Consider the following 25,200-nt stretch of genomic DNA (forward strand, 5'->3'; position numbering starts at 1 on the left):
TGATTCGATTCCATCTGGCAACCCTGGTAGTTCTGTTATATTTCAGGTTAAATATAAATTTCAACACACAAGAATATATCACGTTACAGGACATCCTCAGGCACCAGTCTACATTAGTTGTCCTTTGAGCACTTTGAAACTTATCATCACACAGGCTTCCGAGAGACCTACGGCAACATTAAAGGTGAGTACTGGTCACACCTTCCGTGTGACAACAATCCCTCGTAATCTTCACCTGTCTGGGCTATGGAGGGAAAAATAAATCCAGGCTTTATGAACTTTATGGCCATAATTCTAAAAGATATGTTTCACACAAAAACAAACCAGCTTTTCACACAAAGAACACCACAGACACACTATGAAGCATGGTGGCGGTAGCGTCATGCTATGGGGCTGCGTCTCTTCAGCTGGGAAAATACTTGTTGGTTGCTATAACACGTTAAACATAGAAAATGATCCGACACGCTCGATCTAGCCCTCATGATTTATACCCTTTAAAGGAATGTTCTCTTCTTTTGTCGGATTACACAGCGTTTCATTTACTTGGATTTTCAGTTGTCACGAGCAATGGAAATTATTCTTCTTAATAAAACAGTATCACGGTAACATTAATTCAGGGAGGTTTATTGTGTTTATCAAGAACATTGTATTTGTAGAGCCTTTCTGATTCTCACTGACAAGTATAGTGGTCAACTTCAGCCATAGTCGACCCATCGCAAATCACAGGCCATGATATTCCCATAATATAATCACGAAGTTTGGGAACGAGCCGTTCGAGGGCCGAAAGAGTCGACTCTTATTGGTGAAGCTGTGAACGATTTGACTCACCGGAAAGAGAGAGTGTTCCCATCACCAGCCTCAGCCCAGCTAACATCTTTTTTTTAAAGCTGTTTTCTCCTATTCATGTTTTTCCCGGCTCCCTCCTGCGTCTCGCCGTGTTGTTTTCGGCCTGAATTCCTCATTCGCGACTATTGATTCGCCTTTGTTCGCTGTCTGACAGGTTCTCCACTCGGCTACGACCAGGGATCGTGTATGAAGCTGGAATAAACCTCTGTTGGAGGACGTACACGGCTCTCCTGAGTACAGCATGTTATAGCTCTGGTATAGAGGTGATAAAACTGAGCTACTCTGGGCGATGGAATCTGATTAGCATTGAACAGGTGATAAAAAAGATATATATCTATTTGTATTCAGTGGCACTGTGTGTTAAAACTACATCACCACAGTGCTGAGGCTTCATTCTTGATTCTGATTGGTCAGATTGCAATTCATTTCCTATAAAACTCATTTTCTTATTTTCTATCAACTGCAGTTCCATTAATGCGCTTGCTATAATACGTTTATCGTTTCCGTCGTCGTTTAGTTTTTCGTCTTTATTGTAAGAAGCCGTTCGTTGAACATTTTATGGAAGGAGTCGCCAGTGTCAGCGCTTTGTAATAGTCAGAGATAAATTTGTACGTTTACGTTTTCCAGCACCAGAAAGGACAGAGGAGGACGTGCTTTCCGGTTTCTTTAATTAATTATTTATTGTATTATTAACTACGAGAGTGAGAGAGAGAGAGGGAGAGAGAGAGAGAGAGAGAGAGAGAGAGAGAGAGAAATAATACTGGTGATAGTATTACTGTTTATAGCTGCTATAATGTAAGTGATAACTTGTTCCACAGACATTCCACAACATTAAGCGTAACTATAAACGGATAAATACTACGACATTAATACATGGGGGACAGTGGGAACCGTAACATTGCTTCAGCACACCAGCTTGTTGTTGATTATTTTACTAAAACATCATGCCCCTATCCTAAGAGTTTTGGTTCTTACATGATTTTATGTATTATGTAAAGTTTTTTGGGTTTTTTTTTGCCTTATGAAAACATCACACAGAAATATTTAATGATTTGATGAGCTCCTTGTTTGTTCATGAGCCATAGCCATGGTTACGGAGTTTATTTCATGTGGAGGAACCGAAATGACTGCTCTGATAGACGCAGAAATGGCAGCTTACCAGTAGTGACCATCTGTCCACTGTGAAAGTGTGTGGGTTAGTGGAAAACTGTCACCATGGGCTGGGAGAATCTGTGTGCGTACTGTATGAACACACGATCCGCTGCCACTCTGTTATCTCTATCTGTTATACACCTGCACATGCATGTATTTATCCAATCAGCCAATCACGTGGCGGCAACACGGTGAATAAAATCATGCAAACGCAGGTCAAGAGCTTCAGTTAATCGTCACGTCAAACAAAAAGACCAGGCGACGGTTTTCCGGCTTTCATCTGCCCCAGTTTGGATAAACCTGCGGCCGTTGGAGCCTCAGATTCCAGTTTGTGTCCATCCGAGTCTTGACCTGTTGTGCGTTCTGAGATGCTTTTCTGCTCAACGCGGTTGTAAAGAGGGGTCGTTTGCGTTGGCCTTCCTGTCAGCTCAAACCAGTCTGATCATGTGTACATACCGGTGTTCCTATTAAAGTGTCCAGCGAGTGCCCACTGGTTCATATGGATAGCCTATGTGCTGCACCTAGAGGTCTTTTAAATGGAGACTTTGTCCTCATATGCACGTGTCCTTGCCCTGAGGGCTCGCTAATGGTATTAGAAAAGCTTATTTTAGGTTGCTGTAATTAAATGAGTGTTTGGTCAAAATGAAGTAGCGAGAGTCTCTCTCTCTCTCTCTCTCTCTCTGTCGCTCTCACTACATTGGACAGTCTTAATCCAGATTGATTTACACATAAGGCAGAATCCAATGCAAGAACATACGTAGCTTAGCAGCTGAATTCATCCTTAATCCCTGTCCTTGTGTATTGTTTTCTTCTTAAATTTCTTAAGTTTTTTTTTTTTGAACAATCACCTGCCCCTGCATACAAGCTAAAACAAACAAACAAACAAACAAACAAACAAACAAAAAACCCCACTATTTGATTAATTAATTGTTGTGAATTGATTCACGATTCACATCAAGTCGTTGCAAAAGAATCATTCCTGCCTTGACACAGTGCTTCTGGAATGGCGAATCAAATGAATCCAAATTGAAAAGAGTTCATTGGTTGAACAGGCAGTTCAAAGTGAATTATAATAACTCACATCATCCGTTAATGAACTCGAGCAAAATGACACGCACATTAACAACGAGCGTCTTGATCAAAGTAATAAATTCCTTCTATAATCAGCAGAATCAGCTAATCAAACCACTGAAGGGACTCATGACTCCCATCACTTGATTCATTTAGTTTATATGTTTAAAAAACAAAACAACAACAACAAAAAAAAAACGGATTCATTCATTCTCATGAATTGATTCACCCTGAATCGTTGCAAAAGAATCATTCCTGTCTTTTCACAATGGTTCTGGAGTGGTGAGTCAAATGAATCAAAACTGAAAGAGATTCGTGGAATGATTTCAGATTGCAAAAGTAACCCATCAGTACTATACACACACACACACACACACACACCCCCACACACAATTCTTGACCAAAGTAATATTATTAACATAATCAACAGAATTAGTCAATCAAATCAGTAAAGTGATTCATGATGCCCATCATGGCTTCCTCCTTTAATGTACTCTTTTTTTAACAAGGCAATATTTTAGCCCCATAGTCAACAAAATGATCAAATTAGCAAACCTCCCATGTGCTCAGCCTTTAAAGAAATTCTCCACAGCAGTTGTGTATCACTAGGTGGAAGTTCTATTAATCATTAATCAGCCAAATCAACACACAAGCAAGCTGAGGAATAAATCATATATCCACCAGGCGAATAATATCAAACATAATAAGAGTTTCTGTGTTGAAGAACCATGCTGGAAAACCTTCAGTGTGCAAATACACCAGGCTAATTGAATTATTTATAATCAGATAAACAAATGCAATGGGCAGACATGCGTCAAAATAATCTCCAGCGACCAGTACACAGTCGTTATTGAATTAACGAATGCAAACGCCCACAATACGCTTTCTTCCTAGAAAAGCTGTGCAAAATAATTGACACCCCATTCAGACATCTATGTCTTATTTGTTCCTTCAAGCCACACGTGTCATATCCTGTGGCCGGTGATGCAAACGGCATGCAAAGCCATGGCCACCATTAACATAAACTTTCAGGAAGGAAGTGCAAGACTGACCTTGCCAGAACAAGGGCACAAAAAAATGAAAGGGATGAAAGGGTTTAGGGAATGATACAATAAAAGAGGGATTATAGTATTTGAGGATTATAATCTGTAATCCGTATTGAACATACTGAACCTTCTGGACTGCTTTGCTTTTTTGAGCTCAGGTCATCAATTATTCTGCGTTATGCCTTTAATCAGGTTTTACTTTGTGAATCTGTTTCAGTGTGTCTGTGTCTTCATATGCCCTGTAGGAAATACAGAAAGTGTGTGTGTGTGTGGGATGTGTGTGGGATGTGTCATGTAAAAATGTAACTGCAAAGCTTTTTCCTGACATGCTTCATAAAAGATGTATGATTCCTCGGTTATGCAAGGAAAGGATTAATCAGAATAGAAGTACATACCTTCCAACCAACCAATTTACCTACCTACCAACCAACCAACCAACCAACCAACCAACCTACCCTACCATCCAACTTACCTACCTACCTACTTTCCTACCAACCAACCAACCAACCTACCTTCCTCCCTACCTACCTACTTTCCTACCAACCAACCAACCTACCTACCTACCTACCTACTTTCCTACCAACCAACCAACCTACCTTCCTACCTACCTACTTTCCTACCAACCAACCAACCTACCTACCTACCTACCTACTTTCCTACCAACCAACCAACCTACCTTCCTACCTACCTACTTTCCTACCAACCAACCAACCTACCTTCCTACCTACCTACTTTCCTACCAACCAACCAACCTACCTACCTACTTTCCTACCAACCTACCTACCTACTTTCCTACCAACCAACCAACCTACCTACCTACCTACCTACTTTCCTACCAACCAACCAACCTACCTACCTACTTTCCTACCAACCAACCAACCTACCTACCTACCTACCTACTTTCCTACCAACCTACTTTCCTACCAACATACCAACCAACCTACCTACCTACCTACCTTCCTACCTACCTACCTACTTTCCTACCAACCAGCCAACCTACCTACCTACCTACCTTCCTACCTACCTACTTTCCTACCAACCAGCCAACCTACCTACCCTACCATCCAACTTACCTACCTACCTACTTTCCTACCAACCAACCAACCAACCTACCTTCCTCCCTACCTACCTACTTTCCTACCAACCAACCAACCAACCAACCTACCCTACCATCCAACTTACCTACCTACCTACTTTCCTACCAACCAACCAACCAACCTACCTTCCTCCCTACCTACCTACTTTCCTACCAACCAACCAACCTACCTACCTACCTACCTACTTTCCTACCAACCAACCAACCTACCTTCCTACCTACCTACTTTCCTACCAACCAACCAACCTACCTACCTACCTACCTACTTTCCTACCAACCAACCAACCTACCTTCCTACCTACCTACTTTCCTACCAACCAACCAACCTACCTTCCTACCTACCTACTTTCCTACCAACCAACCAACCTACCTACCTACTTTCCTACCAACCTACCTACCTACTTTCCTACCAACCAACCAACCTACCTACCTACCTACCTACTTTCCTACCAACCAACCAACCTACCTACCTACCTACCTACTTTCCTACCAACCTACTTTCCTACCAACATACCAACCAACCTACCTACCTACCTACCTTCCTACCTACCTACCTACTTTCCTACCAACCAGCCAACCTACCTACCTACCTACCTTCCTACCAACCAACCAACCAACTTTCCTACCAACCAACCAACCAACCTACCATCCAAACAACCTACCAACTTACCTACCTACCTACCAACCAACCAACTTACCTACCTACCTACTTTCCTAGCAACCAACCAACTGTCCATTCAACCAACCAAACTACCTACCTACCTTCCTACCACCCAACTTACCTACCTACCAACCACAACCATCCAACCTACCATGCCATCCAACTTACCTACCTACCATCCAAACAACCTACCAACCAACCAACTTACCTACATACCAACCAACCAACCAACTTACCTACCTACCAACCATCACACCTACCCATCTTCCAACCAAACAACCAAAATTCCACTCACTTCTTACATGATGTCCGCATTATTTTCCTAAAAAGGCAAACCTTCCTACCAACCCACCATTTCCTTGGAGGTTTTGGATGACATTCTGTAACTCCTAGGTCCTTCTGTGAGCTGCAAGTATTTTTAGTCCTATTAAACTTTTATCATGTTTCAGTAGTGATTCTGAAAAATTCATAAAAGTTCAACAATCAGAGCAGTAGCAGTAGGAATTTATGAAGTCAACTTCATAAAAAGCAGACTTTTAAATAACAAAATTATGTAAGATTACGTCAGGATACACCGTATACAAGCCCGTGTGAGTGAGCTGCTGCTGTACAAACGATAACGTATTAGAATGAGCACATTTATATAAACCGTGTAGCAGGAAGTACTACTTATAGAAAATTATTCAACACCTCTCCTTCTGACCAATCAGATACCAGAAGGAAACAGCACTGTGGTGTAAGGCATAATAGAGGAATAGATCATAACATGCCACAAGCATGAGTGAGGAGTGAGAAAGCAGCTGTGTGAAATCTGTGTGTGTGTGCGTGGGTGGACGAGTGTGTGAGTGGACCAGCACTTGGCATTGAGCAGGAATACTGTTTGCATAAATTAGAGCACTCTGAGTGAACTACGCCAATGCAGGTCTGGATGAGTCGGAATGCCAAATGGAGCAGAGATCAAACATACCTTTACACACACACACACACACACACACACACACACACACACACACACACACACACACACACACACACACACCTAAAAGGCAAACAGTCACCCACGTGAAGGTTTACCAATTGACTCCAGACAGAAACAATGATTAACTAATAGAACAGGAAAATACTGATGTTTCTTAGTAGCCGTGTGTGTGTGTGCGCTGTGACATATCGGACTCGGATTAGACCCAGTTTTCTCTCAGCAGTGTCCTAAATAGACTAAAAACGCACAGTGCAGCAGATACCCGACACCGTTTGTGTCCTATTGATGCTCCATTCACAAATATGTATGCAAAGTACAGCCAAAAGAAATTCCCCTAATTCATTAAAATACACACAGGGCGTCCTTCACGACGTCCACGTTTCAGATGTCCGATCCTGCTCTAACTACACTTCCGCTTGAAATCTAATCATTAAAATTAAAATAATGCACTAATTCACGCGTTAACGGGTGAATCTGTTTAACATCTCACGCTTGGAACATCCTTTTCCATGGAAAAAAAAAGAGTCCATTTTAATTCATTCATTCCGTCCTTCCTTCACCTCTGAAGTGAAGTGTTTGGAATTGTCCACGAGTCAACAGGAAGTTGCATCATCTGAACTTCCTGAAGATCACGAGAAGAAGAAAAGTCTCTCGTTGGCTTTTTCTTTACTTTCAACCATACCGTGGTATCGAGTGGCGAAGCCACCTAAAGTACACAGTGAAAATAAACGATTATTAGTAGTACAATTATAATTCATTGTTATTATTATTATTACACACGCATGCTAATTAACATTTTAATGATGATGAGTCTTTATTGGTCACGTATACACTACAGCACTGTCAAATTCTTTTCTTCGCATACCCCAGCATGTTAGGAAGTTGGGGTCAGAGCGCAGGGTCAGCCATGATACAGCGCCCCCTGGAGCAGAGAGGGTTAAGGGCCGTGCTCAAGGGTCCAAACAGTGGCAGCTTGGCAGTGCTGGGGCTCGAACCCCCGACCTTCTGATCAGTAACCCTTAATCGCCAAGCCACCACTGCCCCAAACTTTGTAATATAATCAAAGTTTGAGAACAAAGGGCCAAACGAATCGACTCTTATTGGTGAAGCTGTGAACGATTTGACTCACCGGAAAGAGAGAGTGTTCCTATCACCAGCCTCAACCCAGCTAACATCCCCCGAAATGATGACTGTACCTTTAAACACCTTTTTTTTGTTGCTGATTCTACGCTAAGAACAAACCTCATTACGTTAAAGAGTTACTAAAATGCTACGATCGTCTGAGAAACCTTGTAAAGAACAGTCTAAAATCGGTTAAAGGCATGTTTGTTGTTGAAAAATGAAGGGCTGAGTGGCACCTCGACCGGGGTCGTTTCTGGACATGAAACACACCAGAGTTTATCACAAAGCACAATCGTACAGTGTTCCTGGTTTCCGTAACACTATCAGATGTTGCACAACTCGCTCAACGAGTTAAGGGACGTTCTTGCAGTTAATCTTGCTAATCTCCAACACAGAAGACGAGGTGTTTGGATCAGATCCTACTAAAGAACAGTGGAATTTCCCTTTGAGCTAAACTCCACATGGCACACCGCCACAGTGTGGAAACGTGCACAACGACAGTATAAATTTTTCACAATATGTAATATTTCTGTTTTAGAGTACTTACACAACACGGACGTAATCGTTTATTTTTCTTATGGAACGCTGAAGTACGGCTCGAATTCGTGTTTCAGACGGAGCCGTGGCAGTAACGTTCACGGGCGGCGATGCCACCTGGCCACACTCCACCATTCCTCCAACCTTAGTTACTGTTTTCAGATTCTTTAGTTAATGTTACCACCCAGACGTGATACTGAAATGTCCTGAAATGTTTTATTCATCTTAAACCACTGCAATTTGCCAACACTTACAATTGTTTTATTCATTAAACAGACACCTCATACCTTTAAAAAAAAACCCAAACAGTTTATAGTTTCATTTAATGTTGTGGAACGTCCACGAAACAAGTTAGTTCCTGTTATCACTTCTGTCCTCAGTGCTCTAAACAGTTCCCTGACCAACATCTCTCTCTCTCTCTCTCTCTCTCTCTCTCTCAGAGTTAAGTTAATAAGAATAAACATAACGCAGCTTGTCATGTCACCACAGGGTGCCAACTTCTCTGTCCTGAAGACGTTCCCACGGTGGAAAACTTTAACGCGAGTCACACGGTCTTCTTTCTCAAATGTTAAATAAACATTTCCTTACAGAAAGCTTCACCTGTAAAGTAACTTTTCAGAAGTTTATTCTTAGATGTAAATGTAGAATCCAATCAATAACGCATATTAGATGGGTGGATTATTATTAAAAAACCTGTAATATGCCTGGCAACCGAGCCCCATGTGGGTGTGGTGGTCAGGTGTCCACATACTTTTGACCAATCAAATTGTATCAGAACAGACTCAGTGGCACGACGATTCAAATACTGAATCATTGTCTTATGAATCAAAATCGTATTGAATCGGATTCAGCGGCATCGTCAAAAATGAAATAGTTGCCCTGTGAATCAAAATCGTATCAAATTGTTGCCTTATGAATCAAAATAGTATTGAATCGTTGTCTTATGAATCAAAATAGTATTGAATCGTTGCCTTATGAATCAAAATAGTATTGAATCGTTGTCTCATGAATCAAAATAGTATTGAATCGTTGTCTTATGAATCAAAACAGTATTGAATCGGTCTTATGAATCAAAATAGTATTAAATCGTTGCCTTATGAATCAAAATAGTATTTAATTGTTGTCTTATGAATCAAAATAGTATTGAATCGTTGTCTTATGAATCAAAATAGTATTGAATCGTCTCATCAAAATTGTATCAAATTGTTGCCTTATGAATCAAAATAGTATTGAGTCATTGCCTTATGAATCAAAATTGTATCCAATTATTGCCTTATGAATCAAAATAGTATTGAATCATCTTATGAATCAAAATTGTATCAAATTGTTGCCTTATGAATCAAAATGATATTGAATCGTTGTCTTATGAATCAAAATTGTATCGAATCGTTGCCTTATGAATCAAAATAGTATTGAATCGTTGTCTTATGAATCAAAATAGTATTGAATCGTTGTCTTATGAATCAAAATCATTGCTTTATGAATCAAAATCGCATTGTATCGTATTTGATCACATTCAGTGGTTATGTTAAATGTTGAATCGTTGCAGATTCAGTGGTATCGTCAAATATCGACCGGTTATCTGATTAATTGAAATCGTATCTTATTGGATTCTGTCTCATCATCAAAAATCCTGTTCAAAGGCACTGCTACGTGACACAAACAGCGAACAGAAATGAACGCAGTGGAAACCACAGCGTTAAAACAGTGCCGTAGCGGGATGAGACAAAGAGCAGCTGCAGTGGGAATTATTAACCTGAAATACACAGAGGAATTTGGATTCATCGGGGTTAAGAAAATGTCACCGAGTAACAACACGTTCCATACACTGCATACATGTTACATATTTATTGCCATGGATGAAATACAAAAATATTGGTTAAATACAGTCTATCAGCTTTAAGTTGTAATAGAGCATGTTACACAGTTCAAAATATCGTATGAAAATAGCATGAACCTTGTCATTTTAATAGGACATACGGTTTTTCTTCTTAACTTAGCACACGTTTAACATCGAAAGCCTCTACGCGAAAAGAAAATAGAAATCCTCAGACGATTTGCATAACTGACTCCGTTTTGAAAATATTTTCTCGCACAGTGTTATAGATGAGCACGGTATCGCGTCCGAGTACACATCCGCCATACAGGACTCCTACAGGGTTCGGGAAAAGATGAGCAACGTAAAGGAGCGCACGGATACGCAAAACTTCTACATTTCGGTTCTAGAACACGTTACAGCTGATTAAGTGCAGTCGACTGTACTGAGGTTTCGGTTACACAGGTATCAAGTATTAACAAAGTTCTACGTTAAAGTCACCCTGAACTTTAAAGTTAAAGCGTGTGTGCGATTAGAATCGGCGCTGGGGCTTTTCTGCATTTTTAAAAGAGCAACACCAATGAAATGACTGAAAAATATAAAACAAAACAAAATAATTTTAAACTTTATTTTGGTCACTGCCAGTCCCTATGCACTACGTAGCACTAGCTAGCTTTGCCTTACTCGTCATGCTACAGAGAAACTGCAAAGACTTTCCTGTGTTTTAAAACGTAAAATTACGACTTTACGTCCGACTACGCTAAAAAAAAAAAAAAAAAAAAAAAACACGCTAAAACCGGAGACTCCTTCCATCGATGCGAATACGCGAGTTTTTAAATATCCGTTTCTGCAAAGCGTCCGCCTGGGTAAGTTGTCGTAGTAGGACGTCACGTTACGGCAAAACGATAACGTATTAGAAGAAACGCAATAACAAACCTTGCGGCTAGAAAAATTCATCTACACCTTCTGACCAATCAGGATCGAGCGTCCGACAGCGCTGAATATCGTAAACAAATAACGTGGCGTTCGTCGGTGCTACTCCGCTACTCGGTTTAACGTGAAACCCTGATAACGTCACTACGGTTCATGATGCTACTAAAAGAAACCAAATGAGAGTTTTCCCCATAACATATCAAGTTATGTACACGTAATAATCCCATTTATTCTCTCTCTCGTTCTACAATTGAAAGATTTTCAGCAGCCGTTAACACAAAATAGGAATACAGGTCGTTGGTGTTGCTCTTTAAGAAAGACAGGAGATGGATATCTTATTAGAAAAATCGGTCCTGATACCACGCGACAGGAGAGTGTTATCGCATCGTACAACGTAACAGCCTATTATGTTCAAACGCAGGCGGTGTAACACTGGTTTACCGGGCAAAAGGGGCGGAGCTTATACAGCTGGGGGTGTTCATATATTTAAGTGAACTGACACCTTATCGTCGAGGTTCCTTTAATTACCATTACGTACTGCGTTAATGAACATCCAGTGGCGTTAAACCTAGGACTAGTCACTTGTATTGAATGTTAACGCGATCCGTGATTAAAAATCCACTCGAATTAGCCGAAGTTACCCTACGATACGTTACTGAAATCTTCCTCCGGGTGTAAATATTGGAACTCGCGTCCTCTTCGGCTCTGAATGGATCTGATTAACACGGGCACGTTGTGTTTGACCGGACTTTCCCGATGTCACTGGGCCGATCTAGCGATCGAATCGATTTTATACTGCCAGTGACGTTGACTCCAATCATACACGCGTTAGATTACGGACCTGCCGACTTTTACGCGTCTCCGCGCCGGAATGCCACCGTTTACGACCTGCGGAGTTTTAACTCTGCCAAAAGGGCCGTCTTTTTCTCCTCCGATGTAAAATAGGGACGATCAGAGGAACCATGAAGAAATCTGAAATCGATGACGGCTGTGTACGAGTTGTGAAACCTCCGATAATAACCTACACCGCCCGAAAGCCCCGCCCCCTCCTCTCCATCTCGCGTGCTTTTGGGGCGCGCTCACTTTATGTCACCTAAAAATTCAACTCGGTATCCGTGACTGCCATCTTCGCTCGATTCGGCCGCGCGATTCGATCGCTCGCCGTCATTCTTCACGGTGACGCGTTGAATGGTGTCAGTTCCGCGAAACTCGATGCCGCCGAAAAAAGATTTCTGAATATAGAAAGTTTTGGGTGACTTTAAAGATTCTTCATGAGCATGTGCTTTCTTTTCGTCGTTGTTGCATAACATAGTTTAAAAGAACGCGTAAATAAAGTCGTCTTGTTTTTCTGAGGCATGACAGAAATATTCCGACATGTTTAACACTGCTTTCGAATACAAAATCCACCTGAGCTTCCTGTAGTTCTCCTTAAAGGACACGCACGCACTGTACCCACGCGCACGCGCTCCGGCAGGCTCGGGCCGGCCCCCCGTCGTTCTGCATAAGAGAAGCCGTATACTCCGAGTTATACAGAACCGTCCTAATAATCTCTCAGACAGCTGCTCTAACAATAGACCTTTATGGTGGGATCCTAATAGAGCAACTAAATTTGGTCCCGGTTGCTGTAGCAACGGTCGGCCCGCTGAGAAGAGCACGCCAGAGGAAAAATAAATAAATTAAAAACGCAGGACCCGGGGGTAAAAGAAAAGAAAAAAGAAAAAGAAGAGAACGTTTTAAAGCGAGGACATACTCGTCATGCTGGACCATTTTTCACTCCACAGGCTGGACCCTTCAGAACAGCTCACGAAAAGAAACCGGCTGAATGTAAACGCACGTGCATACTGACTTTCAAACGCAGACATTCTTCTTCTCATGTGCCGGAAAGAAATCAATTAAAAACATTTAAATAATAATAAAAGATTTCGAAACTCGCACTAGCGTCGTATCGAATAAGCGAGTTGGTGTTGCGTTGATGGGAGGACGATGGACGATGCTAGCTACATCATCGCTAATATCGGTATGAGATAAGCTAGCAAACTAGCTAGCTACTTTTTGTGAAATAAAACGTATTCCATAAGCTAATAAGATAACTTCGATAGCTAGCGTGGTATTTGGTTGTAGTTTTTTTTTAAAAAAAAATTGTTTTAAGATGACGTCCGGATTACGAACCGCGTTCACCGCTACGGGAAATTCGCTAGCTGACTTGACCAATTCATCGAAGATCATATTTTAAAATGTCAAATTTTAGGTTATTTCATTATATGTAGCTTGTACGATATGTATATACAAATCTTTTCTTTAGTTGAATCACAAGCAAAAAGATCCTTTTAAGTTAACCTAGCGGTTTCGTAAAAACGTATACGCTAAAATTCTTAGCTACAAATAAAAAAAAACAAAAAAACAACGTAGCAACTTTCTTGTAAATAATGCATAGTGAACGTCGATCTTTGGCTCGTCTGCTACTGATTTACACATTACTGACACTTTATGTATTTATTTTTTTTAAACAAAGCTTTTTTTTAGTCGATGGCTAACCAAACGTTTTACGGTCAGATGGATGTTTCCGTAACGTTTTTTTTTTTTTTAACATTACCTCATCAGCTTCCGCTTGAGGAAATCCCAGACGCCATCTTAAGTTTAGCTCCTGTTACTGTAATAACTTGCGTATAATTTGCTAGCTGATATCTAGACGCGTCAAACAGTCGAATCGACATGAACGCAGACTTGCTCAGAAATTAGTGCGATCTGACGCAATTTAATTGACAAATACGGCGTGTTGAAGTGTAAACCAGAGCAACAGAATACTTCATTTTAAACCGATTCCTTCACACGGGCTTTAGGTAGCAAACCAGCGGAATGAAATTCACATATTTAACTGAACGCTTAGTGCCGAGGTAAAGTGTGCTGCTATTTTAATTTGATTGTAACCCAATTTTGTTGCATACTTGTTCAGAAAGTGGCCACTAGGGGCTGTTTTATATGACCGTATCATATGCGTACCATGCTAGATTTGCAAGATATCGCGGGGTTATTTTTTCTTCTCCTCCCTGTGTATACATCGCACTTTGTTAATCAATGTAAACATCTTGAATCCAAGAAATGTTTTCAAGTATTGCGATATGATATTTTCGTCATATCGCCCGTCCCTAGCGGCCTCTCGTGTGACGTACGAGTTGCGCTCTCGAGTCATAACGGGAAGTCAATAAAGGCATGTTAAAATAGAATATTGAAACACACGCGTGCTAGAACTCTTCTACAGCGCAGTGTACCGAGACGCCGGATCAGAAACGTCTCGGCACTCGTAAGAGCTACTCGACTCTGCTTCCTCGGTAATAAAATAAGTCAGCGCGACAGCTCGAGTCGTGAGGAACAGGTTGCCAGCGTCAAAGCCAGCCTCCCACACACACACACGCACACACACACGCACACACTCGCATACACGGTTCTGCTGGGCCCAGCCGAGTGTGAAATATGATGCTACAGTAACTGATCTCGGATTCCTGCAGTGCATCTCTGCAGCTTCTTGTTTTTTGATACATTTTTTTTTTTGCTCTTTGGAAAAGGAATAAGTTAACACGTTCATATTACATAATATACGTATTAATAATAATAATAATAATAATAATAATAATAATATTAAAGTATAATAGTAGTACATATGGTATACATTCCACAGATATTTTGGTGATATTTTGGATGCGACTCAGAGCAGGGGAAAAAAAAAGCGTGTTGGAGTGTGCGCGCGTGTGTGTGTGTGTGTGTGTGTGTGTGTGTGTGTGTGTAGGTGTGCGTGGGTGTTGTGTGACTGTGTGTTCAGCTGGACGGAGCTTGATGTTGGATAAATATGGATAAGTGTGCATAGATGTATGTAGGTGTGTGTGGGGGTGTGTTTAGGTGGACGGAGACTGATGTTGAAGGAGCTGTGTGCATAGAAGTATGTGTGCGCGCACGTCTGTGTGTGTGTGTGTGTGATTAGGTGTGCAGAGGACCAGGCAGTATGATGCTGATGGGGCAGACAACTGTGTCAGGGTGTTTAGGTGTGTTCCTACGTGTGTATACGTGTATATACGTGTACGTGAGGTGCCTGTGCATTATAGCTGTGCTCATGTATGAATAACTGTGTGTATAGATGTGTGTGCAGGGGTAAATAGTTTTGTGAATGTGTGTGTAGGTGTGTGCGAGTATAGCCATGAGAATGTGTGTAGGGGTATGTGTGTGTACATGGTTAGCTCTGTGTCTGTATATATGTGCGTGTATAGATGCTTATAGGTGTGTGTATGTGTGTGTGTGTGTGTGTGTGTGTGTGTGTGTGTGTGTTTAGGTGGGCGGACGGCCATGGTAGCGCAGCATGATGTTGAAGGAGCGGGCGAAGTTGTTGGACATGGAGCAGCTCGTGCCCTCGTCCATCATGGGCAGGAGGAAGGCGAAGAGCAGCAGCGCGAGGAGCAGCAGCTGCAGAGGAAGAGCCACACGACACACACGGCACAGGAACCCACAGCAGCTCTCCTGCTAAGAAACACACACACACACACACACACTTATATAAGTGTGGCTTTGGGTGGAATGGGTGGAAAACATTCTGGCTTTGGCACAAACACGACAGTTGGCACACACCCAACACCTCTCCTCACCCAAAAGTGAAGCATGGTGGTGTCAGCATTATGTTCAGACCTAACTTTGACCATTTTGCGTACGTTCATGACATCTATATACGTCTGCGAAGACATAAAGCACGTATACGCGACTGATAGACGATCGACCGCTCGATGTATGACTAACACACGCACGGGCCACGCCCACTCCACTGACAGACACAAGCTTTAAGACTTTAAGGCGTTCTGTGTGCGAGGATTAGAGGAATTGATTGTCCTAATAAACGCCCCGATTAAAGAAACACCGCTAAATGCGACGCTGAATCACTTTCCCGTGACTCAAAGTCACAAATAAATAAATGCACAAATTCAGAAATGAAAACACTCCCACCGCAGAAATGCAGAGAGCACGAAGGCAACACTTAGAACTCAAAAGCTCTGTACACTGCTTTAGAATGATGGAAGTGAAGAACCACCCACACCTGCTAACGGCGGGCAAAGTGCGGCCTCCGATCCCCCCACCCTCCACACACACCCCTGTACCACCTATGCAGAAGATCACAAGTGCACTGTGTGTGTGTGTGTGTGTGTGTAGCAGAGTGGGAGCTTCAGAAAGAAAGCCAAAGAGAGTGAGTGGGAGAGAGAGAGAGAGAGAGAGAGAGAGAGAGAGAGAGAGAGTGTGGGTGGGTGGATGAGAAGAGAACATCTCTTCCTCCTCGGCCCTAGTCGGCGAGTTCGCTGTAATTACAGCGTGTCCATCTCCGCCTGCGACTGACACGCGCAAAACACAAAGTCAGAGGATACGGTGAGGTCATTATATCTGGGCACGCACTCAAATCACTCTCAGAAGCAAGAGAAGACACAGAAGTTTCGCACGTAGCTCAAAAGCTTTGTCTGCCTGTGAGAGAACGCGATTTGTGGTCAACGGTGCGATATATAAAATGTACACTTAAAACTGTTTCAATGTGCCATCACGTGCTATCTTCGGGGCGGCCGTGGATCAGGCGGTACAGCGGGTCGTCCGCTAATCATAGGGTTGGCGGTTCGATTCCCGGCCCACGTCCCTCCACGTGCCGACACTGAACCCCGAGTTGCTCCCGACGGCCTTGCATTAGGAGGTGTGGCCTTCTTCACATTGAACATTTACAGAGACTGGTTGCAATTGAAGCCACGCCTCCATCACTAGGTATAACAGGAAGAGAGGCCATGCTTCCTACAATGAGACTAAGAGGTACAGAGGTTCCTTCATTGAGACTAAGACACACAGAGTCTACACCTCCTTCACTGGGACTGACAGGGACAGAGGCCACACCTCCTTTACTTACAGATCCCATGCCTCCTTCACTGGGACTGACAAGGACAGAGGCCACACCTCCTTCGCTGGGACTGACAGGCACCGAGGCCACGCCTCCTTCACTGGGACTGACAGGCACCGAGGCCACGCCTCCTTCACTGGGACTGACAGGCACCGAGGCCACGCCTCCTTCACTGAGATTGACAGGCACTGAGGCCACGCCTCCTTCGCCGGGGCGTAGACGCACAGGGACCATGTATTATTCATTTGCGCCGACATCCACACAGAAGACGAAGGGAAACAGTGCTAATGGAAGCTCTTTTTAAGCAATAAGCAGAAGTAATAAAGAGCTGGGCGCGTGTATCCTTTCGTACTGCCGCACGGTTACACCCCGATTACTCCCACGGTGAAACGTGCCAAGGTGTGAGAAAGACCTGTGCTTTGAGGGAGTTCCAAGAACACAGCCTGTATTTACTCAGGAGGACAATGGCAGGTGACTGTGTAACCAGGTCTCCTTAATGACACCACGGGAGAGGCCTAAATCCCGTCGGGTTGCTGGTGTCATCACAATAAGACTAAAATCACCAGGGCCATGATAATATGGAGCGGTGAAGCCCTTTCTCAGGGACACCACGCCTCATTCTGTACGACAGACGCTGCCTTTCACGAAGACTATTAAAACAGGTACGCGCCGAATTTTCAACCGCCACGACGGCAAACCTCCTCCCCACGGATTTACAGTTAATATCATTAACAGGTTATGTTTGATAGTGGGATTATTGAATTCCAGAGATAAAAGGTCCACCATTCCCAAAGTGAAGCATGGTGGCGGGAGCGTTTCTCAATGGCATCAATATTATGGGCTATTTTGTGTAGATTCATGACATACACACACACACATATATATATATATATAAAAGAATTTGATGTATGACAGACACACCAGTCACTGGAACTAACACACACAGAGGCCATACCCCCATCACTAAGAGATACAAGCAACTTTAAGACCTTCTGTGAGCGAGGATTCCAGAAACTGCTTCTTCTAATAAACTTCCGGATTGAAACTCAACATGATGAACAAATCAAACATATCCTCTACTGACCAGAATAATAATAATAATAATAATAATAATAATCCAAAACCAGTGACCTATGACCGAAACCATATGCATGGCCGCCAACAGTGCCGACCCCAATCTGTGCCATGCTAGCAAATTATGAAGGAAGACCGGGGCTGTATAATCAGAATCAGGCATCCAGGATGCGTCCGCTGTTTAAACATCATAAACTGCACAGAAACTCTGTCCGCAAACGACATTTCCCCACGCGGTCGTTACGCAACGGCAAAATTCCGCTTGCGACTCCTGCACATGTAAATAACCGAAATAAGAAGCCTCTTGTGCGGTCTTTTACTTTCAGGGCACACTGATCAGTGGAGCTGCTTCTCGTCCAGGCCTAGTCCTCAGAGAGACAGGACAGATGGAAAGACAGAAGGGGAAGGAGGTGTGAAACAAGGTGCGAATGCTAAAGAATTCAGGAAATGGGCCAGAAAGCGGAGCACGCTCCCTGCAGAGGGACCACGTCTCGGGTGTTTCATAAACTCCCGTGTCCCACGGAGCCTCGGAATTAAATCTGGCGAGAAAGCGCGGAGCCCGTTAGTTCGAGACGATTTAGCCGAAGCGACTGTTTCTGCGAGTGGCTCCGTGGAAAAGCACGGAACGGAGAAGTGAAAGCACTTCACGTGAACGACAAAAACCCGAAACCTTGTTTTTAATCGACGAAGTGCACGTTAAATACACGGAGCATGACCTGGAGGACAGAGCGAGGCGAACATATTGACGTGAACCCTGTCTCTTGGCGTGTGTATTCTTCTGGTCTCGAGTTACTTATTGACAAGGTATTCAAATCGGCCAGCGATGTTTGTCATCTTTCCGGATCTGCTGGTTCCATCCCGACGCTTCTGCGCTCGCGCTGCTGTGCGCGGTTCCACGTGGACAGTCTAAATAAAGCAGCTCGTGCAGTCACCGAGTCTCGCCGTTGCTTCAGCACACGAGTCTGGATACTGCAGACGTGAACCCAAGAGCTGCTGCTGCGACCAGAAAGACTGTCCTGTGCTCATCCCAGGACTTCTATTCACCTCCATGCCGAACAAACACGGAATACCGTCCGCCTTTAACGTAGATCTTTGAAGTTGTATGATCGGCACGTTTGCAAACAGCACGTTTAATGACGTTCGTTTGATCGTGAGGTCACTACGGGGTTCCGCGATCGCAGTAAATATCGCGAAGGAACGCCGCCATATTCGGAGGAGCTCGCGGAATTTTGCGCGGATTCGGGCCGAGACGCGTCGTGTCGTGTGACGTCACCGTGACGTGCGTTCGGCGTCCGGCGCGCGCTCCGATTCACGTGCGTCGCACACGAGTACGGTTTAAAGGTCTCGTTTGCCAACAAACGTCACCGCGGAAGACGACTGCACGATCAAACTTCGCCAATTCGTGTAGTTTTCCGCAAAAAAACCCGACAAAAAACCCCAAAAACTCCGTAAGTTTAGCATTATAGACGGTTCCATGGCTATATGGTATCTGGAGCTCGGATTTAAAGCTGTAATTTGAGTCAGTTTGGACCTGATCGAAGCTAGAGGTGTTCCCGTATATGAACACAGACTGTATTTTACTCGTTAATCATCACGAGAGCTGATATTAAATCCGGGTTCATCCATGCATCGGATGAATGCACTTAACATTGTGAGGACAAGACAGCAGTACCTTTCTGGATCGAACGAGCTCCTCCTGCTGGACTCCTTCATCCTGGAAAACAGCATTATTTAGATCAGTTGCTGCTACAAGAGCGCCTCCCTGTGCCCGTCAGTGGTATGTGCGTGTACTGTATTATGAGGAAGAATGACTGAACAACAGTACTCGCAGTACCTGGAGTTTGAGCTGAGCTTTAACACTTTCAGCGTCCTTCAGTTTGGATTTATAAAGCATCCATCTGTAGCGAAGCTCCTCCAGTTCCACGTCCTCGGTCTGTGCTTCAGTCTGCCAGGAGCGCAGTAGCTGCTGGAACTGAGCCTGACCCCACGGAATGGCGGAACGCAGACCCTGCAATGTGTATATGTTAGAACGAGAGAGAGAGAAAAAGGTGATGAGTGGAATTCGCTCGGTTTTCATTTCATGCTTGTTTTTTTTTCTGGCCTGGAAATGAGCTGGAAAGCTCCGCCCCTTTTTCCTTCTACGAGACATAGCAGTGAAGTTTTTTACTTTTATTTATTTATTTATTTATTTATAACACACAGCTTGCTTTAAACCATTTAGAAAATCCGCTGTAAAACAGTTCTGTCTGGGATTTTCTGGGATTTAACTAAACTGCAACCACAGGCTTATTATTATTATTATTATTATTATTATTATTATTATTATTATTATTATTTAGCGCTTGATTTTTATTTATTTATTTAACAGTCGGACGGAGCACTTTAAACCCACAGCAAAACATCTCATAACACTTTTCTTCATTTTATGACCGTCCTCCTGCTGAGAAAATTCACATGCCAATCTCGAGACTGCAGCCCGCTAGAGCCCGCTAGAGCCCGCTAGAGCCCGCTAGAGCCCGCTAGAGCCCGCTAGAGCCCGCTAGAGCCCGCTAGAGCCCGCTAGAGCCTGGCATCAAACAAACCAAACATCAAAAACAACGCAGAAAACATTTGGCTTTTCATCAGAACCACGATATCCACAGTAAACATGAACGTTTATTCAGAAGAGAGAGACAGAAAGAGAGAGTGAGTGAGAGAGGGAGAGAGAAAGGGAGAGAGGGAGAGAGAGAGGGGGGGGGAGGGAGAGAGAGGGAGAGAAAGAGAGAGAGAAAGAGAGAGGGGGAGAGAGAGAGAGAGGGAGAGAAAGAAAGAGAGAGGGAGAGAGAGAGAGGGAGAGGGAGAGAAAGAGAGAGAGAGAGAGAGGGAGAGGGAGAGAGAGAGAGAGGGAGAGGGAGAGAGGAAGAGAAAGAGAGAAAGAGAGAGAGGGAGAGAGAGAGGGGGAGAGGGAGAGAAAGAGAGAGGGAGAGAGAGAGGGAGAGAGAGGGAGAGAGAGAGAGGGAGAGAGAGAGGGAGAGAGAGGGAGAGAGAGAGAGAGGGAGAGAGAGAGAGAGAGGGAGAGAGAAAGAGAGAAAGAGAGAGAGAGGGAGAGGGAGAGAGAGGGGGGAGGGAAAGAGAGAGGGAGAAAAAGAGAGGGAGAGAGAGAGAGAGTGAGGGAGAGAAAGAGAGAGAAAGCGAGAGAGAGGGGGGGAGAAAGTGAGGGAGAGAAAGAGAGAGGGAGAGAAAGAGAGGGAGAGAGAGAGAGAGGGAGAGAGAGAGAAAGCGAGAGAGGGGGGGAGAAAATCAGGATGTGCTTCACAACCTTGAGTGCGTTCCGTCGTCTCTTCAGTCCTTTGGTACTCGTCGCTCTTTGGTCGTTTGTAATCCCTGCGAGTTTCTCGTTCTCTTTACGCAGCCAGGCGTCAAACTCTCTCCTGCGCGATTTCCAGTCGGGTCTGCGCTCTCTCACCTGCGAGAGAAACGTGAACAGTGTTCAGCAGGCAACAAGCCACAAACAAGACAAACAGGAGAAGAGTCGGATGATTCCAGCTCGGGGGGAAAAAAAGGGAATTCCTGACCTGAGTGACGTCTCCGGAGCCGTGAGCTGAAGCGTCCGCGACGTGCATAAACACAGACAGCTGTTTTGGTCGAACATCTGTATGCGAGGGTTTCGGATCGCTTGCACTCCGGCTTTCGCTCGGCACCGCGACGTCTTCCACTCCGGACGAGTGGTCTTCAACCCATTCCCTTGTTCTCCCTCGATTCCCGGATCCACTTCTCCCGACCGCTCCTGCCCCGTGGGCGTGTCCTCCGTCTCTCGGAAATCCTCGTGCAATGGCGATCGAGTCCGCTTCGTCGGCTGCGGAACGGCCTCTCGTTTCGTCTCTCCAGACTGCGTGGACGTTCTCGGACGGCGTCGGATCAGGAGATAGGATTCCGTCCGGAGGACTGAACTCTCCGTCCTCGGTTTGAGACGCATCGTCGTGTTTGGTTACGGATCTCCCATGTTTGGCGAAAGCCCCGAATCCTCCTGGACCTCTGGCCGACCGCGAGCCCGGAGAAATCCGAAGGTCGTCCTCGAATCCCGAGCGGCCGTCTGCTCCGACTCGGATTGTGGATCCGCCGCTTCCCTCCAGGAAGTCGTCTGCACGGTGCGGGTGTACTGAAGAGTCGAGTTCTCCTGAAGCACCGAGCTCCGACACGCGTCCACTCACGAGTCTGAAAGAAGAATATTTATTTATATATACTCATCTTATACAACTGTTACACACCACTGGACAATTATTAAAAGGGTTCTTTATATTTTCAACACATATAAAGGAGTCGACTTGGTAAAGTGATCAAACGGAACTGTGTCCGATCCGGCAAAATGTTCCCATAAAATTTTAAAAAAAAGCTTCATGGAATGATGTCACTTCCTGCAAAAACTGACGCCCTCATAACCCTTCTTGGAAGAAGAGTCAGACTAAGAATCAAAAGAAGAATCAGAGGGAGAATAAGATCGTGAATAAGAATCCGAATCAATATGACTCGGAGGCAGAATAAGATTTAAAATACAGCGGCGTTCACTAATATTGGCACCCTTGGTAAATATGAGCAAATGCGGCGGTGAAAACTTGTCTTTATTGTTGAAATACTCTGCTCTCATGGATAACGAACAAGTGCAAACACAACACAGGTTTATACAATAAATAAATAAATAAATGAATAGTTAAATATAGGTGTGCAACAATTATTGGCACCCCTATGAATTCATATGAGAAAAATATATTTGAAGTATATTCCCATTGATGTTTAACTTTTTTTTTTTTTTAGTACACCCGGGTGACTAGGAACAGGAACTCGGTCAACCGACCATGACTTCCTGTTTCACAGGGGTATAAATACGACGTAACACACAGGCCGGTTTTCCCTGGACACCACTTCGTATGTCATATAAATTTCATATCTCAGCTATTTTACCATGCGAGTTTGAAAAATCGGACTTGTCTACACTAGAATCCGATAGATACCCGAGTGTTTCAACGTCCGTTCTCGGTACAGTCGGGTTCTTTAATACAGCACTATTACCCATAATCCCACGCAGAGCTTCCCAGAGTCTCACCTGTACAGGTTCAGACTGAGCGCGTGGAGAGACATCCAGGACTCACGCAGGCGCCTGAGGTCACGCTGAATGTGAACTTTGCCGTCCTCGGAGGTTTTCAGCAGCACGGCTTGACCCTGCGCTTCGGTCCTGTGCAGCTGCAGCTCCCTTGCTGGAAACTCGCCCAGCGCCCTCTGCAGGAGCCGGGTAGAAACAACAGGTGACTTGAGCATGATGGGATTTTCATTCAGAGTACAAAGGTGACCAGGTTATACGCATGATACGTGTGAGGGATCTGACCCCTTTAAGACTTTAGTGTAACTTTATATATGATTTATACAAATTTATATGCATGCATGTATATTACACCTCTGCTTCATGCTGTCGGTTCACCACGCTCCACTCTCCGTTCGGTCCTCGGAACGACTCCAGCTTCTGCCTCATGATCATCAGCCATTTCTCCACGTTCAGCAGACCCTCATGGAAGCTCTCGTGCAGCAAAATACCCGCCTCACTTTCGTCCACCTTCGTCTGATAAACGCACGACACACGCGGATGATGTTATTTTATATACATATTCCATAACTGTGTCCCGTGTACAGTTCCTAGTTGATTACGTTGAAATTGTCAGAATTTGGCAATGTCACACTCGTCTAATATTAGCTCAGTCAAACATACACTTATAGATTTGATTTCATATCAATAAACTCGACACATTCTCCATTTACCGTCACGGCGCTTCTTTCAACGGAAACGAAATGAGACGATTAATACTGTGGGAGGATATGGGAAGGGGGCGGGGCTTTCATCGTGTCTATGATCGTAAATACCAGAGAGTTCAAAACACCTACGCGAATGTCGTTCATTCCAGCTTCACATGTCGACTGGCATATTTGCTGGTTGTTGTTTTTTTTTTTTTTTTTTTTTTTGGCATATTTTGGACTGATTACTCGTAGCTGCGTACTCAGATGTTGAAATACGGAGCGGTTGGCAGGTCTGGCGTATAAAAACCCTGCATGCAGGTGTATATACTGTAATACTTGCATTTGACTCTATAAAACTAGCTATCAACCAGCTATACTAGTATATAAACCAAATGATTAGCACCCCCTAGTGGTCTACAGGGCATGTCACATTCACGTAGAACATCTCAGCTATTTTTGGCAGGATTTCTGCTAAAACTGACGAATATCCATCGGTGTGATCGGCCGATTTATATCAACCGGGCGCTAATACGCACGGCGACGAGGTTCCGGTGGTGTAAAAAAAATATTAAAATATCACTAATTATTCATACTTTGTACTGCACGCTGTACCGACACTCCGAAACTTGAACCAGAAGAACTTTGCGTCCTTATGGACGTAGAAATGGCTGCTTTCAGAGTCACTTTGTTCAATAAGTAAACATCTCACTGAGCCGAAATCCTCGGGCCAAAATAAGCACGGTTTGATCATAGTCTTCATCACCACCACCACGACCGTGATCAAAGCACAGCAGGAGGAAAAGAAATGCGCGGCTCGGACGGAATTACTCAAGGCATGGAATTTTGAAGCGGACAGTTCAAAGAGTCACTTAAAAAAAACCAAAAAAAACATTCTATGATGTAGACAACCTTGAGCCGCGCCTCCTTACCCGGACAGCTTTATAGAGCTGCTTCCAGTCGGAATAGAGACGCCTAAACTTGGTCCTGTTAGCCGGGCTGGACGAGACGAGCGTCTCCAGAGCGGTGATGTGAGCCTCGCAGTCTTCCAGTTCTTTCTTAATGACCTGTCGGGAAAAAAGCCTGAAAATTAAGGTTCTCTCTAATATGACCTGTGGTCTAATATGACGCTTACAGGGCTACTTTCCTTATATGGTCACCGTTTCCTGCTGCTGCTACCAACACGCTCCTGGGAAATA

General features: G+C 44.0%; 1 protein-coding gene and 1 long non-coding RNA gene across 4 annotated transcripts in view; one reads left to right on the forward strand and one right to left on the reverse strand.

The window, feature by feature from the left end:
• On the forward strand, positions 1-15,626 carry LOC124628482 (uncharacterized). Its single transcript, XR_008397028.1, has 2 exons — positions 1-1,160; positions 15,581-15,626. It is a non-coding gene; the product is annotated as an uncharacterized LOC124628482 (long non-coding RNA).
• The window catches only part of syne3 (spectrin repeat containing, nuclear envelope family member 3), a 26,328-nt gene continuing 11,471 nt past the window's right edge, over positions 10,344-25,200 (reverse strand). The window contains exons 11-18 of one of the 3 annotated variants that reach the window (XM_017476013.3): positions 24,934-25,068; positions 23,670-23,831; positions 23,322-23,494; positions 21,796-22,435; positions 21,540-21,686; positions 20,076-20,249; positions 19,914-19,955; positions 10,344-15,765 (exon numbers count right to left, since the gene is read on the reverse strand). In XM_017476013.3, coding sequence (XP_017331502.1) covers positions 15,577-15,765; positions 19,914-19,955; positions 20,076-20,249; positions 21,540-21,686; positions 21,796-22,435; positions 23,322-23,494; positions 23,670-23,831; positions 24,934-25,068 — 1,662 coding nt within the window. In that variant the 3' untranslated portion in view covers positions 10,344-15,576. Of the gene's footprint in view, positions 15,769-19,913; positions 19,956-20,075; positions 20,250-21,539; positions 21,687-21,795; positions 22,436-23,321; positions 23,495-23,669; positions 23,832-24,933; positions 25,069-25,200 lie in introns of all 3 variants that reach the window. The other 2 variants (XM_017476012.3, XM_017476014.3) reach the window with 2 other exon arrangements.

This window comes from Ictalurus punctatus, chromosome 9 (genome assembly GCF_001660625.3).
Source record: "Ictalurus punctatus breed USDA103 chromosome 9, Coco_2.0, whole genome shotgun sequence".
Lineage (NCBI taxonomy): Eukaryota > Metazoa > Chordata > Actinopteri > Siluriformes > Ictaluridae > Ictalurus > Ictalurus punctatus.